Genomic DNA, 19,994 nt, shown 5'->3' with positions numbered 1-19,994 from the left:
CCTAATGTGGTCCCTCGACTTTCAAAAACTCACCCAATTTGGTCATCCGTTACATATTCCGTCAAATCAGTGTTAAAATGGAGGGCATTTTCGTCCATTTACCTATTGTTAGCCTAATAAACATTGAGAAATAGTTGGGGGACCATTTTGAGAATAGTCAAAGGACCATTTTGGGAAAAACTATTTTATTTATTTCATTTTTGTTTATTTTCATTTTTTAGACTCTATAAAATTAGAATTTCTATACATTTTTTTCTTACAAATATAAATAGTTAAAATCGTGCAATCCATCATAAAAAATTTTTAACTTTTTTACATACTTTTTCCCTCTATCTAAATATACAAACTATTCCTATGCAGATCTTTACAATAAGTTTCGTAAATTTTATAAATACTCATTTTTTAAGCACCGATTAAAATAATTCTTAGTCACATCCGTAGTACTAAATATATTACTTTGGATTTTTTTATAAATAAGATATAATATTATTAAATTCAAATAATTAAAAATAATGTGCCCACAACACAAAAGATTTTATGATTGACTTAAAAATTAACTATAAATTTTATTGTTGAATACAAATTGACAATTATTAAATATTATTTATAATAATTATTGTGTCCCGTGTAATATACTAAAATTATTAGGTCGGTTTTTATAATTAAGGTATAATTTAATTAAATCAAAATTATTAAAAATAATGTGTCCACATTACAAAATAAATTATACTTGCCTTAATAATTAATAATTAATAAAAAAAATAAGAAGAGGAAAACATATAAAAGATGTCATACAATATCTTAAATAATGTAAATTAATATAAAATTTAATAATTACTTCGAAATCAAATATAGAAAATATTGCAGGAAACATTGACCAGATTTTACTTTTCGGCTCACTTAAGAAGTTTACTAGAAAAATTTACCTTTTGGTCCAATATTTTCCCTACATTTTACACTCTTTGGGTGTCTACGCTTGAAAAAAAAATATTATTTTCAATGGTAAAAGTAATATTTAATGTGATACATAGTGATTGATTTTCTATGAACATTAAAAAAAAAAAAAAAGAAGAAGAAGAAGAAGAAGTATATGAGTATTTATGAAATTTACGGAACTTATTGTAAAACTTCATAGGAATAGTTTGTATATTTAGAGGGGAAAAGTCTGTAAAGAAAGTTAAAATTTTTGAGGTTGGATTGCACGATTTTAACTATTTATTTTTGTAAGAAAAAAATGTGTAGAAATTCTAATTTTATAGTGTCTAAAAAATGAAAATAAACAAAAATGAAATAAATAAAATAGTTTTTCAAAAATGGTCCCTTGACTATTCTCAAAATGATCCATCAACTATTTCTCAATGTTTATTAGGCTAACAATAGGTAAATGGACGAAAATGCCCTTCATTTTAACACTGATTTGACGGAATATGTAACGGAGGACCAAATTGGGTGAGTTTTTGAAAATCGATGGACCACATTAAGTGCAATTGAAAGTCGAAATGCAAAATTGAGAATAAGCAATAGTCGAGGGACATTTTGGGAAAAAACTCATTATTATTATTATTATTAGTATTGAGCATTTGACCCAAACCCACCGCCCACAACCCATTTGGAAACCCAATCCCTACCCATTTTCTTCTACCCATTCTCTAAATTGCGAAGAGGAGAAGAAGTCCAGTGGAGAAAGAGGCTACTAAAATCAGAGGAGCAAGAGGCCGTGGGCAAGAAATAATTACAGTGAAGATGAAGATGAAGATGAGTCGGTTAGTCGTTTCCATTGTTGATGTCGTTTTTTTTTTTTTTTTTTTTTTTTTTTTGTGAATTAAAAAATATAGTTTGTTTCTTTGTTGTGTATTCTGAGTTTTGTAGATGAAGATGACTTATGTGATGAGATAATAGTCATTTTCATTAAGCTGGTAACCAAACACCCCCTTTATATCCAACCAAACAACGGAAAAACACATTTTCCTCCACTTCATGGAAAATATTTTCCATGGAAAAGATTTTCCATCCAACCAAACACCCTCTTAACATTTAAGTAAAAGCCATATGTGCCAAAGACTTTGTGGTCAAGTGGTATCCGGTGTCCCGATTAACACCCCACATGGATAGCTTGAGTGGAGCCAATTGTTGACTCAGATACTATATTGTAACAGAATTAGTCAGTGGTACTCAAAAATTGTAAAAGATAATATAATTTTGTCTCACCTTCCACCAAAAACAGTTCTATAAATATATACTAAGTAATCATGCAAAATCCATGTGTCTTAGTTCCTTGTATAATAAGATATATAAGGAAATTTGACATATTCATTGGCATATTTTCAACCTTATTTTTTAGCACATTAACAACATAATTTGACTATGATTTCTTCTAGAAAGTAGTAGTTGCAATCCCTATTAGTAATAAAATAATGCCTAACATACCAAGATAAAACTTGTGGAAATAAGAATATTGACTTATACATTCTTCTTTTTCTATGAAGAAAATTTCAATATCTTCTCTTTCAATAATAGACTATTACATAAGAGGAGTGAGGGCCATTTTATATGTAATTTACGAATTATTACATAAAAAGAATTTATTAAATGCATACCATTAAATTAAATAATAATCAGATTTTATTTTTGGGATTAAAAAAAACAGTAGTGCAGTGCCAATTCAATTCAGTAAAGTAGGAGATGATACTGGTTCCAAATTCATGGGTCTCTATTTTTGTTGACCAACTAACACCCTTTCAACTAACGGTCTTGATCTGAACTGGAAAACAAGGGATCAAACCACATGGCCTGCTTACTTTTCAGTCCTCACCTTTTTTTTTTTTTTTGAAAACAGTCCTCACCTAATCATCGTTGCTATGACTTTCTGCCTCAGAATGATGATATGGTCCGATATAATGTAGGAACTAGGCAGAATTGGACATACAATCATCATATATAATTACTATATATTCTTTTATATGAATAAAAAATCTGTTTTCTATACAACTATATGACTAATTCAGATTTGATTTGAGTCACACCAGCATATATAGCTACAACCAGCATATATAGCTACAACCACTTGATCGAGGATGATGGATTGATGGATAAGGATATATACCCGTCGGATGCGGCAGCCGAACGACTAGCTGAGGAGGAAGTTGAGAGAGAGGTAGAAGGAAGGAGCCAGGTGGTACAAGAAAGTCAAACAAACGGATTATCCAGGAATAGATGAACCGTTTTCTAGAAGGATAAATGGAGGAATCAAACGAAGGATGAGTGCACGTTAGTGCCCTAAACAAGGATTAAACTCTCTAATTACGCATAAAGGTAATAAAATCTTTTTCTACATTTCAATAAAATTTTCAGTTGTATTGATCCACCGACTAATTGCTCCCGTGGTCATAAAACCATCGGAAGACAACCACCACAATACACCTTGTACTCACCCGTAACATATATATGATGTCCAATGGCCTAATGGGGACTGGGAGGATCAAAACCTGACTAAGAATACCATTATGTCGACCCATGCATCTCTTTTATTGATTCCTTATGGTTATGTCAGTTAGTTGTATAACTACTTTTTGAAGTTGTCAGTATCACAGTATGCGGACATGTTCTCCCCTTTTATTATTCCTACATCCACTTGATAAGTCCATAGCTCCCAAGTCCTAATGGAGGAATATGAAATTTCAACTACTATTAATCTCTAGTAATAATTTTCAAAAAATTAATCTCTAGTAATAGTCTAGCTCGGAGACTTCATCTTCTCATCACCATGCATTAATTAGCCATAAATGTCCACAGGATACTCATCAGATGGTTTGAACGATCTTTTTGACTTTAACCAGATATCTCAAGTTTGAGTTATGATAATACAACTATCTTTAACCCACAAAAGACGTTTTGTCACCCTTTAAAATTCTATCGTGCACAAATAAGATTAATCTTAGTGTGTAGTAGGTAGATAAAATGTAATACATTTTTATAGATTCATAGAAAGAGTATTAATTACGTAGTACATTTTAACTAAAACTTATTATAATTCTCGCAATGATGACAATGAAAGCTTCTGCTTCCATAAAGCAAAACAATGCAGCCGGTACAACTTCAATGCTCATGAATGACCACCATTATTTTTTTCACAGAACAGCACCTTGAAGCAACTGGTGCATGTGCGAGGAGTGCTTCCAACACCATGGATTCTCACCATGATAACCCATAACGTGACCAGTGACCCACAAGTTTATAACTAATCAACTTATAATATATATATATAGACACACATATCAAGTGCGAACTGGGTTTCTCGTGCGGTCAGTGTGAATTGCACTACCTAAATCGAGTGTCACTAGACCATAAAGTCTTTGACTTGAATCTAATCAATTGACTATTATGAATTGCAACCTTCAATCCCTTGAAATAGAAACAAGCTTGATTGCAACAGCAATGCCTAAGCACCACGGGCTGAATATTTAGATGGACAAACTAAAACAACACCATTTTGAGCCTACAATAACTATCTGAGTGGAATTAACTAAAAGGTAAAATTAAACCTTTTATTATTGATTTGGCCCGGTTCAATTACGTAATCTCAATTCAATTTTAAATTCTGCAAACTAAAATATAATATGAAATATGATACGAAGAATGGTTTCCTAATTCCTACTATTCTCTTGCATGTTACGATTTTATCATTATTCCAAACGTAAAAGTGAAAAAGCTCTATCGAATGGCGAACCTTTGACGCACGCGTTCTGAGGGACTCTTCGCACGTGCTGTCCCGACTGGGATTCGTTACTGTCGGGCGCGTGTCTTACCTTCCTCTCCTGCTCTTATTAGCCCATTTGTCTCCAACCCCAACCGGTCATTTCTTTCATTTTATATTTTTCTCTCTTAACCGAAGTTCCAAAACGTAAAGCCATCGAAACGAGGTCGTTTTTACCTTTGAAATTTCATAATTTCTGCTCTACTACAGCTAGTACTATCTGGGCGACACTGAATTCCGGTGACCGGTGCCGGTTTTTGATGAAGTGAAACCGTGGGATTAGCCGATTAGGAGTTTTAATTTGGCGGCGATGGAGAAGGAAGTTCAATCGGGGTACAGTTATATGGGACGGAGCTTCAGCGGTCTCAGCATAAACGATGATTCATCGGCTTTCAGCGATTGCAACAGTGATAGATCTGGAGAGTTCCCGACGGCTTCTTCTCAGAGCCGGCGGCTACTCGTGGCTTGCGCGACGGATAACTCCGACGAATTGATCCAGCAACTGGTGTGCGATCTTCAGTCGACATCAATCGATGAACAGAAGCAAGCCGCAATGGAAATCCGGCTCCTCGCGAAGAACAAGCCTGAGAATCGAATCAAAATTGCCCGAGCCGGCGCGGTCAAGCCGCTCATATCGTTGATTTTCTCCACCGATCCTCAGCTTCAGGAATATGGCGTCACCGCGATTCTCAACCTCTCGCTCTGCGACGAGAACAAGGAGCTCATCACGGCGTCCGGCGCAATCAGGCCTCTCGTTAGAGCTCTGAAAGTCGGCACATCTACGGCTAAAGAGAACGCCGCTTGCGCTCTGCTCCGCCTATCGCAAATCGAGCGAAACAAAATCGTAATTGGACGCTCCGGCGCGATTCCGCCCCTAGTGGACCTTCTAGAAAACGGGAATTTCCGCGGCAAAAAGGACGCCTGCACGGCTCTGTACTCGCTGTGCTCAGAGAAAGAGAACAAGGTCAGAGCCGTCCAGGCCGGAGTAATGAAGCCTCTGGTGGAACTAATGGCGGATTTCAGCTCGAACATGGTGGATAAATCCGCGTTCGTGGTTAACGTATTGGCATCCTTGACGGAGGCGAGGGCGGCTCTGGTGGAAGAAGGCGGAATTCCGGTGCTGGTGGAGATTGTGGAGGCCGGAACGCAACGGCAGAAGGAGATTGCGGTGGCCATACTGTTGCAGCTATGTGAGGATAGCGTCACACACCGTACCTTGGTGGCTCGAGAAGGAGCCATTCCCCCCTTGGTGGCTTTGTCGCAGTCCGGTACAAGCCGCGCCAAACAAAAGGTAAATATCTTTTCTATTTTTAAAAATAAATAAATAAATAAATCTTTTTAGATCTTTCGTGATGTTTGGTTTGATGTAGTTGAAATTCTTTTCTAATTTTTTGACTTCTCCTAAAGGACGAGGGTGCACTGCCACTGACGTCAATCAAATTTGGTTCTACACCTTTGTTATTTGTATATTATATACTTAATATTTAGATTAGAATAATACATTTTTGTATGATCTTTTAATTTAATATAGCATACACTTGGTCGAAGAGTCATGCTTTTGTATTGAAAATAAAACATAATCTTAAGAATATTGATGTTGATTGTTATAGTAAAATAAAGATATGTATAAATAGGAAGTTACCAAATTTGTAGCTGCAATAAACAATAAAACGTGCTAGGACGAGCAGATATCTAAGCTTAGAATATAATATATGAACGAAATAAAATAGTGTAGAGGAAGGTAAAGGAAAGGAACAAACCCAAAAAAGGTGATTGTTGATTGGTTGGCTGCTGAAGTGGCATCAGCATTTAAAGGTATTAACGAATGACATTAATGCGTGGTTATATTAATAGTGCACAAAGTTGGCATTATAAGTTTTACGTGACAGTACGTCACAACTCTCGTGTGATTATATTCTCTTTTTATTGATGGCCTGAATTTGTATATAGGCTGAGATTTTGACCGATCTTCTACGGCAGCCGAGATCCGCCAGTGCTACTGTGCCCAGAGCGTCTGATGTGTCTGTTTAAGGTACCCCGCAGTCTCTCCACCAAGTATTAAATCGAACAATTTTATTTTATTTTTTTGGACGATTTTGATTAATGATTTGACGAGAATAGAATTCTCTTGTAGTTGTAGCGTATTAATGTTTAAATAGTTGAGAAAAAAAATTACATGTAAATTGTTCTAATGATATGATGTATTTTAAGGGGTTTTTTTTTTTTTTAATTTTGTTTTTCTTGAAATTTAAAATGTGTGAAGTTGAGGATTTAATTATATGTTTTACATATCGATCTTTGGTTGATTATGACTGCTATTATTTTATTGATGATATTTTCATGTACCCTTTTCCTTGTCCCTTCACGATTACACCAAGCAGTGGGCTGGGGTTATCTTGTCAAAGGTATCAATAACCCACTTGATAAATGGCTAGTGGAGAAGTTTCCTTTCTTATCCCCCGATAACTTGCATAGAAAGGACCCACCAAAAACAAAGAGTGAAAGAGTAGATTCTATCAATAATATTCATATGTATCTACTGTACACAGAACAAGATTCATAATTTACTCACAACGACAGCAGCCTCTTGTATGGTGCAGCCACGTCCGCACGTTGTATCATTGTGTTTCCTTTCATTATTCCCTCCATAGTCCATCCCCACATGTATCATGTGTTATTAGTGATAGGTTGGATTCTCCTCAGTTCATGTCCCCACTCCCAGGCTACTGAGTGCTACGAAGACTACTATTATTAGTCTTATTAAGTGATAGCTTAACTGTTATGAATGAGGATTGAGGAGTTGTAATTAAATTGCCCAATGATAGTAATTAATGTATTCAAGAGGATATAAATAAATAATAAAGGGGGTCACATCCAAAAACACTTGGCCTTCATCTTCCCAGAAATTTCCAAAATTACCATTTGTAATCCTACTACACTAAATATAAATAAGAATGTAGTAGCTTTTTTTGCAGATGTGAAATTTGTCACAAGAAACCAATGAACCTCTAAAAAGAGCGCGATTCCACCTTTTAATCTTTAGTATGTGTACGAGTCTAATATAAAATTTAAAAATATTAATCTGTATCAACTAAAATTAATAATTAAATTGTATATTTATATTTTATATATACTATACACAACTTGCCTCTGAAATGAACCATTACAGCAAGATTACAGCATGATTAAAGCATGAAAATTTTACTTCTATCTTCTAGCCGGCTTTCAAGACTTCATCAACACTATATTACTATATTTGGCACATTAGCTAGCATAAACTAAACAAATTAGACTCACTTGCATATGATGTCATATTGCCTTCTTTTTTTTTTTTTTTGGGTTTGAAAACAATGAATCCCCGCGGTCACTACTTCAAAGTGTGCATTAGATAAACCGCATTCCTATATAATAGCCCGCAAACCATATATACAAAGAAAGATAAATATTACTAGGAAGACTTTGCGAGATGTGCTTGACCGAAAGGGTATTGACATTAATCGAACTTATGACCTTTACGTACAAAAATCATAATTCACCCATAGATGATAGACCACCAATATTGGGGCTAATATTGTCATTTATGTTGAGAACAAGTTGGCTAGTTGGTAAAATATATTTTATCATTTTAGTACCTTTCTAATATAATTAACAATTAACGAACTAATTATGGGAGGAGTTGCAATTTGTGCTAAGGTCTTAAATTCTTGTGAGACCAAGTAATAGTAGTTGCAAAAGCTGGCATGGCAAATTATTCAACTTCAAGAAACATTCAAATCAAACAATTTTTACTTTTCATTTTTTAACTACTCTATATGATTAATTTCAAAAACATTAAATTCAATATTCATACACTAGACATCGTAGTTTTGTGTCATTTTTTGTTCAAAAATATATACACTTGCATATTATGATATTATTAATATTAATAGCTCCCAAAACAACTATAAGATGTCTTGTAGCGACAAAAATAGACATCTAACCTAAACCATTGAAGACTCGTTAGCCCAACAACAATCAACCACAGTTCTAGTCAAAAGCCCAGTACACTGCCATCCAAATGGTTCATTGAAACTTTCATTAGCTAATTTAAAATAATAAAAAATTCTTAAATTAAGAGTCAAAATCATACTTTAACTTCATTGAAAATTTCGTTTTCCCATTTCATATCACCTATGAAGTTTGATTTAGCCTTTCAATTACAAGATTTTAAACTATATTAGCAATATAAACCCGAGTTTACTTTGCAATGTGGACTCGTTACAATTTACATACTGAATGCTCACAACTCAAATTGTGAATATTTAGTAGGTAAATGAATTGTGAATATTCAGCATGTAACTTGTATATTTTGGACCTGAATTAATATTGGAAGGTGCATCCGGGTTCACATAATAATTTGCCCTATATTAGCCATAATTGATGAAAAATTCTACGAACAATTGAATAGGCCCAACTTTGTGAAGCCCAAATTATCATATATAGTTTCATGCAAATAAGACTTTGGTGATCGGCCCAATTGATGCTCCAAACAAATCGTTGAAACATCCCAAATGACAGTTATTAGCAAATAGCAACTAAGCTGTTGAAAAAACTAATGAATCCCCCATTACTCCACCATGAATACGCAAATTAAAGTAGAATTTTGTCGTTAAAAAAGGTTATTATTGTGAACGGGAACTGGGCCACTGCAAGATGCCGTCCAAGCTGTCCTACACGTGCCCCGCGTGGAATCCTACACCCTACCCTCCACGCCTTCCAAATGGATCCATGTTTTAAGGAAAACAAACAAACAAAAAATAAGTTTTCAAAAAAAAAAAAACAAAAAAACAAAAAATAAAGATTTTGTGGTCGAGTGGGACCAAATTACGTTCTCATATAAAATATAAGAGGTGTTTCAATAGATCGAGAAAGTAGTTATAAACAGTTTCATACTGCATTAATTTTATTAAAAAAAAAATTAACTAACATTTATAAATGTAAAATCAAAATTTGAATTAATTATTTTTTGAATCAAATTCATGAGACCGTTTCTCCCCAATTGACTATATACGGAGTATTTATTTTTAGTAAATTGTTAATAATACTCGAATCTCAATGGTCCATCTCTGATCTCTTACAGTGCACCAACATGATCGGAATTGCTGCAAATGACGCCGAAACTTAAGGGTGTCTGGACAATACAGAAATGGCAGAAAATTACTACAGTTCTATAATTATCATATTTTCATTTTAAAAAATTAAAACACCTTTTTATAGGCGTAATTGTTTATAATTATCTGATTTGATTGAAACGAGCATCAACTTTGTGGAAGTGTCAGTCACGATTGACGAACATAACATATTTATTTAAAAAAAAAAACAGAAAAAGAAAAAAGAAGAAAAGAATAGAATAGAATAAACTTTTTATCTTCGACTTCACTGCGAAGATTGAAGTAAAGTAAAGTAAATCTCCATATTCGTCAACAGCTTTTGGAAGATAGCAGGCAGTTTTAGTGGTTTAGGTATAACAGGCGGCGGAGCAGAGCTCCAGCTGAGGTTTCTTAAATTCTCAGCAGAAGAAGCAGGAGTAGTAGTAGTGTTGCGTAGTTGATCTGTTATGGAGGAGTATATTAAGGAAAATTACGGGGAGGTGAAGGCGAAGAACTCATCGGAGGAAGCTTTGGAGCGATGGAGGAAGCTCTGCTGGCTCGTCAAGAATCGCAAGCGGAGGTTTCGATTCACCGCTAATCTGTCCAAGCGCTTCGAAGCTCGCGCTATTCAGCGCTCCAATCAGGTTTCACTCACTCTCACCTAGTCAAATGCGTTGCGCTTACTAGAATCTCTTTTCTGTTGACTTTTCCCTTCTCGTTATTATTGTTTTGTCTGGTTTGTATAAATGCAGGGGAGTACATTACGTAGTTTGTTCTTTAATTTCATTGCTACAAAATGGGAAGTTAAAGATCTGTTTGGAATGAAGTGGATCCATAAGAGTCTGTAGATTAATTAGATATCGTAGTTACCTATGTTGTTGATGTCTAGGTTATGATCGACGTTTTGTGTATGAAATCTATCAAACATATACCTAATTGAGTATTTCGTATTATAGGAGAAACTAAGAATTGCTGTTCTGGTTTCCCAAGCTGCACTTAGCTTTATTCAAGGTATGCTTCATTTTGGAACTGAAGTTTTCAGTAGAATTAGTACTGTAGTTTCATTAGGACATTAGGTTAATATTCAACAAACTACTTCCAGGTGCAGCAAGTTACTCTGTCCCTGAGGACGTCAAGGCTGCCGGCTTTCAGATATGTGGTGATGAGTTGGGTTCTATTGTTGAGGGTCATAATTTGAAGAAGCTGAAAGTTCATGGTGGGGTTGAGGGCCTTGCGGACAAGCTCTCGACATCAGCTGCAAATGGGATTTCTACTTCTGAGGATTCTCTTAGCAGAAGAAAAGATATATATGGAATTAATAGGTTTACTGAGAGCCCAGCCAGGGGATTTTGGATATTTGTATGGGAAGCCCTTCAAGATACGACACTGATGATACTTGCTGTATGTGCTTTTGTGTCTTTAGTTGTTGGTATATTGACCGAAGGATGGCCAAAGGGTGCTCATGATGGACTTGGGATTGTTGCTAGTATCCTGCTTGTGGTATTTGTCACTGCTACGAGTGATTATAAACAGTCTTTACAGTTTAAGGATTTAGATAAAGAGAAAAAGAAGATCACAGTTCAAGTTACTAGAAATGGCTTGAGGCAAAAAATTTCAATTTATGATTTACTTCCTGGTGATATTGTTCATCTTGCCATTGGGGATCAAGTCCCAGCTGATGGACTCTTTGTTTCAGGGTTTTCCTTGTTGATAGATGAATCAAGCTTAACTGGAGAGAGTGAACCAGTTAATGTGACAACTGAAAATCCTTTTCTCCTTTCTGGAACCAAAGTCAGGGATGGATATTGCAAAATGCTTGTTACTACTGTCGGGATGAGAACCCAATGGGGTAAATTGATGGCTACTCTTAGTGAAGGAGGAGACGATGAGACCCCATTGCAGGTTAAACTGAATGGGGTTGCAACTATTATTGGCAAGATTGGTCTCTTCTTTGCTGTTATTACATTTGCTGTTTTGGTGCAAGGTTTATATATCCGCAAGTTGAGAGAAGGCTCCCACTGGAGCTGGTATGGAGATGATGCTCTGGAAATGCTGGAATATTTTGCTATTGCAGTTACAATTGTTGTAGTGGCTGTTCCTGAAGGGCTTCCTTTGGCTGTGACTTTGAGTCTTGCATTTGCTATGAAGAAGATGATGAATGATAAAGCACTTGTCCGCCATTTGGCAGCTTGTGAGACAATGGGATCTGCCACTACTATATGTAGTGACAAGACAGGGACACTAACTACTAATCGCATGACCGTTGTAAAAGCTTGCATGTGTGGGAAGATTAAAGATAGTTCAGTGGACGTTCGCACATTTGGCTCTGAGGTTCCCGATTCTGCAATTAACTTACTATTGGAGTCCATATTTAACAACACTGGAGGTGAAATAGTTAAAAGTAAAGATGAAAAAATTGAAATCTTGGGAACACCCACCGAAACTGCTCTATTGGAATTTGGGCTTTTGCTTGGAGGAGATTTCCAGGCAGTGCGCCAAGCATCAGAAATCATAAAAGTTGAACCATTTAATTCTATCAAGAAACGAATGGGTGTAGTTGTAAAACATCCTAATGGAGGCTTGCGTGCACACTGTAAAGGTGCATCTGAAATAATTTTGGCAGCATGTGACAGCACCTTAGGCCCTAACGGTGAGGTTATTCCTTTAGATGCAGCATCAGTTGACCATCTGAAATGCTCAATTGAAAAATTTGCATGTGAAGCTCTTCGAACTATTTGCCTTGCTTATAAGGACGTAGGAAGTGACTTCTCTGTTGATAACACTATTCCCTTTGAGGGATATACTTGTATAGGAATCGTAGGTATTAAAGATCCTGTGCGTCCTGGTGTCAAGGAGTCTGTTGCAATTTGTAGGTCGGCTGGGATTACTGTGAGGATGGTCACAGGAGACAATATAAACACTGCCAAAGCGATTGCTAGAGAATGTGGCATCTTGACTGATGATGGAATTGCAATTGAAGGCCCAGAATTCCGAGCAAAGAGTGAGGAGGAATTGGCTGAAATTATTCCAAAACTGCAGGTGATTCAACCAGCTTTTATCTTTGATTTGATTTTGCTTCTTACTAGTACATATATAGAAACTTCCCAATTCTAAATGGTCCACATGAGTGGTAGTCATGTATAAATCTGTTTATTTTTGTAATTTTCTTCTGTGTTTCCTATCCTCCATCCCAAATCAATATTCATCTAATGTTGACCTTTTGCATCATTGATATTCTTCTGTTCTTGTATTTTATTTTGATGGATCACTCGGAGATTTTTTCCCGCAGCTGTATAAGGAGAAATAATTTTGCTCTGTGAAACCTAATAGATCTGCTTCTGCAGGTCATGGCTCGTTCTTCACCAATGGATAAGCACACACTAGCAAAACATTTGCGTACTACATTTCAAGATGTGGTTGCAGTGACTGGAGATGGTACAAATGACGCTCCTGCACTCCATGAAGCAGATATTGGACTCGCTATGGGCATTGCAGGAACTGAGGTGACATTTAAATTCTGCTGTAGTATGAACATCTCATAAAATAAAGATAAAGTTGGGTTTTGAAATTCAACATTTTCTATTATCTGGCTAGTTATGCCAAGTACGGAGTATCAATTTGCAAAGTCGAATTTAATAATAAATTCAAGGTATTTAGGGAAAACAGGACTAAAATGGTAAAGATATTTTCCAAAACTCAACATCCTTCTCTCTCTCTCTCTTCCTTTTATTTTTTTTATTTCTTTTTATGCACTGTGATTCTTGAAGTTCACTTATTTTTAGCTCTTTATGGCTATGAAGTATTAGATTTAATGTCCATTCCATCACAGCAATCCTTACAAATTAGACGGTCTAGTATCCCTTTGGTTACTTTTTCTTAGAAACTTCTGAAGCTATACAGGTAATGTTTTAACAACAGCATTACATTTCTTGGTATTATTCAGGCTTGAAGTTTTTGTCTGGTGATTCATACATGTCCATATCTACTTAAGCCTTGTATATTGTATTTCGCCCTTCAAGCCATCACTTAAATTCTTGATGGTTTACTACTTTACCTCTCTCACACTAGCATAATCTGTAGACTGTAAGACAGTCAAATGATTCTACGTATATTTGGAAAATTCTTAATGTTACATTTGTTTGTTATGAATATTTACTAACCACTTATTTTCAGGTGGCTAAAGAGAGTGCTGATGTCATAATTCTAGATGATAACTTCTCAACAATTGTTACTGTGGCCAAGTGGGGACGCTCTGTATATGTGAATATCCAAAAATTTGTCCAGTTTCAGCTGACAGTTAATGTGGTTGCCCTAATTGTCAACTTTTCTTCAGCCTGTTTGACGGGTAGAATAAATTGATTTAAAAAGAAATTCAGGTTAATTATTTGTTTAGTATATTGTTGCTGATATTGTTTCTGTTGAATTTGCGTGCATTTTCAGGTGTTGCTCCCCTCACTGCTGTTCAGCTTCTATGGGTCAACATGATCATGGATACACTTGGTGCACTTGCTCTGGCTACTGAACCTCCTACTGATGACTTGATGAAGTGCCCACCTGTTGGAAGAAAAGGGAACTTCATCACCAATGCAATGTGGAGGAATATTTTCGGACAATCATTATATCAGTTCGTTATCATATGGTATCTTCAAAGTTCGGGAAAAGCAGCCTTTCATCTTGATGGCCCCGATTCTGATTTGGTTCTCAACACGCTCATTTTCAATGTATTCGTCTTCTGCCAGGTAGTTATAAAGTTTTATCACTCAATGGTCTAACTTCTAAGTGGCTTGCAAATCATCGATTATCATAGAATTCTATGACAATATGCACCATTCTTGTCTCTTGCAGGTTTTCAATGAGATCAGCTCGAGGGATATGGAGAAGATCAACGTGTTTCATGGCATACTAAACAATTATGTATTTGTTGGCGTTATTAGCTGCACGGTCCTCTTCCAAATCATCATCGTTGAATTCCTGGGCACTTTTGCAAACACCATTCCTCTTACCAAGCAACAATGGTTTGCGAGTGTTGCCATTGGATTCCTAAGCATGCCTGTTGCTGCTGCAATTAAGATGATCCCCGTAGGATCACTCTGAATTCCTGGTGAAGATATAATGGCTTGAAATAGAACCATGAAAAAGACCTTTGATATGTCAAGTTCAGGTTTTGGTGGAACTAGTTGCACGTGGCCCGAGGCTGTAAGATAGTATTAAGGTTGAACATCCCCTGATACAGTTGCTGGAAAAGGTGGTCTGTTTCTGGCAGTTAATCCTAAAGAACATGGAATCGGGATTTTGAAGCTATCAGAACAGTGAGAATTCATTGTTGAATACCTTGAAATTCAAGGTATTAAGATTGTTTTGCAGCATTCTTGTCATTGAATTTTGTGATGGGCAAAATTCTGCAGAAATCATGATCTGATTCTCTGCAAAACTCTTAATTAGTCATTTTGTTTGTCCTTTGTATACCATATAATTCTTTTATCATGCTTTAGTCCTACCATGCCACATTATCTTCTAGTGTTGAGCATATAATATATAAAACACGATTCAAATTTTTGCATAACTAACCTCTACAAGTGCCATAGTAGGTCGGGTACACACTTAAACCAACAAATCATCATATTCGTTCTTGAGTTTTTGCAATTACTATCTGTTTTTGAGTTTTTACAATTACTATCTGAGAATATGTACTAGGTAAATTCTCTTGTATCCTTAATTAATAAAGGATCACAACAAAATAAACTATCCTTAATTGATCGCTTAAACTAACAAGTTCAATAAGTGATTTTTGTTAGGAGTCAAACTTATAATCTTATAATTTTCAAATCACAGAAACCAAAACATTTGGGGTAGGGGTGGAGAGAGAATCATAGTACACATAGAATTGTTCCATCAACAATCATCATAGAAAATGGCAATTCCCATCCTTTCCCCCTGAACTGTCTTGGTTAATTTTCCATGACCTTTCAACACAAGGCAACAGCTTTACCAGGACAAGAGATGTCAAACAAATGCCCCACACCCAAACACATTGTCCCAAACATTCAAACAAATCCAATCCAATCAAATCAAACTCACATTCATGATTCAACAATTTAAAAAAAGAAAAAAGAATGTTTGATTGATCCCAACAACAAACCCTAAAAAAGGTTTATTTCAAGAAACATTGTTCAATTCAATTGACACCCCTTTTATAACAGATAAAAGATCAAAACTAAACCAAACCATACTTGCAGCAAACCATCCCCAAGCACACCCTTTAAAAGTTAGGGCTGCAAGAGATTACATATAAACACCAAACCAAAAAGTCCCAAACAAATTTACTAAAAAGAACAAAAGCAACCAACCAATTCAAAGATTAACCTAAATGAAGAATGACTAGTCAGCTTTGAAGCCATATCTTTAGACACTTTTTCTTTTATTAACACTGGACTGTGAATGTGCTTTTCATGTTGGTGTTGGGGAGATTTGGTCACAATCCAAGAACATCATCATCAGTCCTCTTCCTCTTGGATCCAAGACTGGAAGCAACTGTACAGGGCTTTGGAAACTCATTTTTTTCCACTTCCCTCATTTGATTATAGCAGGATAATACATCATCCTGCACCAGAATTGAAAGAAGAATGATGAAACATTGTAAATAAGTGATAATTTTTGGAGATTAAAGCAAAATATTGCTTAAAAAGAGTGAAGAAATTAATAAGATTTGACTCACAAGCTTAAGACATCCACCTGAAGGTAAGGCATTAATCTTAAGCTCCATACTCTCTTTGATTAGTCCCCCATCCAATGCCAGTAATGTTGCTGCTGCAGCCACTACAGATGGCCTATGACTCATTAAATTTGCATCTGCAGACACAACAAAAAAGGGCAGTAAAAGCATTTCATTCAATGACAATCTATACTCAATGCATGGACCCCACATGTAAAGGGCATTATTTAGGTGACAAGGGAAATCCCGCCATTACCAGATGGCGTGCACTAGGTAAATCCCGCCTTGTGAAAGACCACAAAGAGATAAACCAGCCTATGTTACCTTGAGCTGACCAGCTCAAACCAAGAAAGCCAAGGGAGTTCTTGGCTGGGGTTGCCCCTGTGAAAGGCATTATTGATTTGATGACAGATTGGGATTAGAACATATCAAATTACCTCTAATCACACTCAAGATGATCTCCATAGTTCTTGATACTGCAGCACTCTTTCTTTCTGAGACAGTGCTAAACTTTGATAAAAAATAATGGGTGAAAGCAAGAGGAGTGATTAATCCCAGTTTCCAATCCAATGTATTCAGCACCAAAAGCTCCATTCTTTGGATCAAACTGCTCTTAAAAGTGAAGTCTTCCATGGGGTACTGTGACAGTGCTGGAACTCTGAATTCTTCCATTTTTGCAGCCAAGGAAAGGCATGCAATTGCCAATAGCTTTATTGCCCAATACTTCTCTCCCTATGTAAAAAAAACACACAATTACTAAATTAATCAAGAACCATAATAAACATCCACAAAGAATCAAATGGGCTCACATCTATGGATTTTCTTGAAAGAAATCTGTCAAGATAACTGATTGAAAGGAAGGATGTTTGCATTCTGAATCCAAACAACCCTCCAGTCTGCAAAAACAACAAATAGATAAAGAAATAAAAGAATCACCATTTTCTATCAGAGTAACAAAAAATAAAAGAGAACAAAATGGGAAGGATAGAAACTCACTTCAAGAATGTAATCTATTGCATCCGATCGAGCCTTTTGAGCCCAATTCTCATTGATAACCTGTGAAAGATCAAATTTTTGGAGCCCACCATTCATGGCGATTTCTCTATCAAGCAATATTTGTATATACCCATCATCATCTTCATCCTCTGCTGTGATCAATGTGCAGTCATCTCCTTCCTCAAGTTCATCATTCAAGCTGGATTCACTCTCTGTACAAAGCAGACTGGACGCAGTAAAGGTAGGATTTTCCATCTCAAGAATGTAATAATCTTTTTTTTTTCACATTAATGTAAAAAAAAAAAAAAAAAGTGTATATGATATGTATGGGGGAGATGAAGAGATGGGGTGGGAGTAGAATTCTGGTGAAGCCAATCTTTCTTGGAATTTAATTGCTGGGAGGGTATATAAATGAAGAAAATGTTGGGATAATTAAGAAAACAGAAAATGTGGCGTGAAAGTAGAGATGTGGGAGGAAATGGCGGCGGCGGCGTGGTGGCGGTGGTGGTGGCGGAAGTGTAGTAGTGGAATGAGTAAAACTAAAAGCATGGGTTGGGGTTTGACTGACTGAAATGGTGGCAGCAGTGTAGTAGGGTGTTCTGCGGATTCTCCGCTGGGTACCACTCCGTACTTGTTTTCTTAATTGAAAGCTACTTTTTTTATGAAATTTTTGTGGGAAAATGGTAAGTTTGTGATCGGACTAATATTCTTGTCACATGTGAGGAAGTTCGGATCATACCTCTTTAACATGATATATTATGTGACAATTATGTATCATTAGACGTTATAATTGTATTAATAGTCTGTTCTCTAACAACACAGAGATTAAACATTTGCTGCGCACAATGACCCTCCTTTCTTTGAGAGGTGTCCCTAGGACTAACTAAGCTGCCAAAGCAGGGAATCAATAAAGAATTACTACCATGATTTACATCCTTTCATATGCCCTGTCGGGTCTGATCGAGAGTCCCTGGAGTTGGGGGTTCAACATTTTAGGAAGACACTAGCATATTCATATCTTACTTTATGTAAGGACGGGTCATTTGTTATAAAAGCTCAATTTTTTTAATACTATCGTCAATCAATATAGACCACATATATAACTATAGTATATAATTTAATAATCCCATTGAGTTGTCTATTAATCTTTTTGATTTGAGTTGGGGTCAACTATAACCAACTTAGGGTGTGTTTGGTTCATACATGGAATCGGAATTGGAATGAGTATCAAATACTTGGTAATGGTAATGGATTTTGGTGAAAGTATTTTGCATGTTTGGTAGTAGGGTGGAATGAGAATGATTATTAATAGTTGGGGGAGAAGATGAGGAAGGGAAATGAAACCCTTATCTTATTAGGGAATGTGTTTTACAATTAATAGGGTTTTAAAAACCTGTCAATCAAACATAACAATGACTTTGATACTAATTTCTGATAGCTAAATATGTCAACCAAACACACCCTTAGTATAATTTACCTTTTTTATTCTTGTGTCGGCTCGGAGTCCTAGGACACAAGATAAATTTCACCCAAAGTGTACTTTCAAATAGCGGTTGCGGAATTTCTAAGTAAATCAAAGTATACAATTTAATAAATTTGCTTGTAGTGTAATATGTGTAGTTTGTGTAGTGAGTGGGCTTCACGGACGTAAACTTTACTACAAAAGGGAATAAATTGGTACATGAAAATGTACATATACTTTGGTAATAAGAAAGCCCCTTTTTGTATTAAAAAAACATGCACTATTGTTAGTTAACCCAAAAGTCTGCAATTATTCGTTATTGCCTGTGTTTCAGTGCAAAGGTTATGCCTACAACAAAAGCAACAAAAACAATAATGTTAAATTATATCTTGAAGATTTGACCCTTTTGACTGAGAGTGAAGGTTTGAGGATGCCTCGTTGATGATTATAATAATCATGACAAAAGAGGGAGGAGTGTGCACCTTAATAATGGACAAATTAATAACCAGAGATAGTCCAACTAGCAAAAGTGAGCTATAAGTGTATTAATAGCATTCTAACTTAGGAGGAAGAATCTTTTTTACTTTATTATTATAACCATAATATAACAAATTCTATATTATTTCATTTGTAAGTGACATTTTTTCTCGATTAGAGGGAGGAAGAGAGAACTTCGACACCTTAATTTTCTCTAACGGGGATTCTTTTCAAGTGTGGGACGCAAATGCAATCTTTCCAGATAGTTCTCCTTGTTAGCACTGGTGGTTCATTAAAAGTGTGTGTATATGTATAGGGCCAAGTTCAGGAGCATATAGATATGATCAAATGTTGAAAATCAATGAAAAGGGAAAAACATGGTGACATTTTTATAATTTTCCTATTCCATTAACCCCTTGTGTCATTACGATAGTGCATTTAGAAATAATTGACGGTGCACGGAAG

General features: G+C 35.8%; 3 protein-coding genes and 1 long non-coding RNA gene across 4 annotated transcripts; 3 read left to right on the top strand and 1 right to left on the bottom strand.

Annotated features, from left to right (window-relative positions):
- The first annotated feature begins 1,602 nt into the window (after positions 1–1,602).
- Positions 1,603–3,618, top strand: LOC116023249. The gene is made up of 2 exons (XR_004099390.1): positions 1,603–1,763; positions 3,027–3,618. It is a non-coding gene; the product is annotated as an uncharacterized LOC116023249 (long non-coding RNA).
- Positions 3,619–4,087: 469 nt separating this feature from the next.
- LOC116021616 (U-box domain-containing protein 4-like) lies at positions 4,088–6,981 on the top strand. The gene is made up of 2 exons (XM_031262068.1): positions 4,088–6,044; positions 6,704–6,981. Exons 1-2 carry the CDS (start codon positions 5,064–5,066, stop codon positions 6,782–6,784), a joined length of 1,062 nt encoding a protein of 353 aa, XP_031117928.1. The 5' UTR covers positions 4,088–5,063; the 3' UTR covers positions 6,785–6,981.
- A 3,076-nt stretch (positions 6,982–10,057) lies between these two features.
- LOC116022181 (calcium-transporting ATPase 1) lies at positions 10,058–15,445 on the top strand. The gene is made up of 7 exons (XM_031262779.1): positions 10,058–10,526; positions 10,839–10,893; positions 10,985–12,921; positions 13,227–13,385; positions 14,056–14,227; positions 14,323–14,621; positions 14,728–15,445. Exons 1-7 carry the CDS (start codon positions 10,350–10,352, stop codon positions 14,974–14,976), a joined length of 3,048 nt encoding a protein of 1,015 aa, XP_031118639.1. The 5' UTR covers positions 10,058–10,349; the 3' UTR covers positions 14,977–15,445.
- Positions 15,446–16,071: 626 nt separating this feature from the next.
- On the bottom strand, positions 16,072–17,949 carry LOC116021604 (cyclin-D5-1-like). Its single transcript, XM_031262042.1, has 5 exons — positions 17,591–17,949; positions 17,404–17,490; positions 17,032–17,326; positions 16,598–16,731; positions 16,072–16,483 (listed from the first exon to the last, which is right to left on the bottom strand). The coding sequence occupies exons 1-5, from the start codon at positions 17,843–17,845 to the stop codon at positions 16,355–16,357; spliced, it is 900 nt and encodes a 299-aa protein (XP_031117902.1). The 5' UTR covers positions 17,846–17,949; the 3' UTR covers positions 16,072–16,354.
- Between the last annotated feature and the right edge of the window lie 2,045 nt (positions 17,950–19,994).

This window comes from Ipomoea triloba, chromosome 6 (genome assembly GCF_003576645.1).
Source record: "Ipomoea triloba cultivar NCNSP0323 chromosome 6, ASM357664v1".
Classification (NCBI taxonomy): Eukaryota; Viridiplantae; Streptophyta; class Magnoliopsida; order Solanales; family Convolvulaceae; genus Ipomoea; species Ipomoea triloba.
Note: the sequence above shows the minus strand (reverse complement) of the source record. Positions and strands in the feature narration are given on the sequence as shown.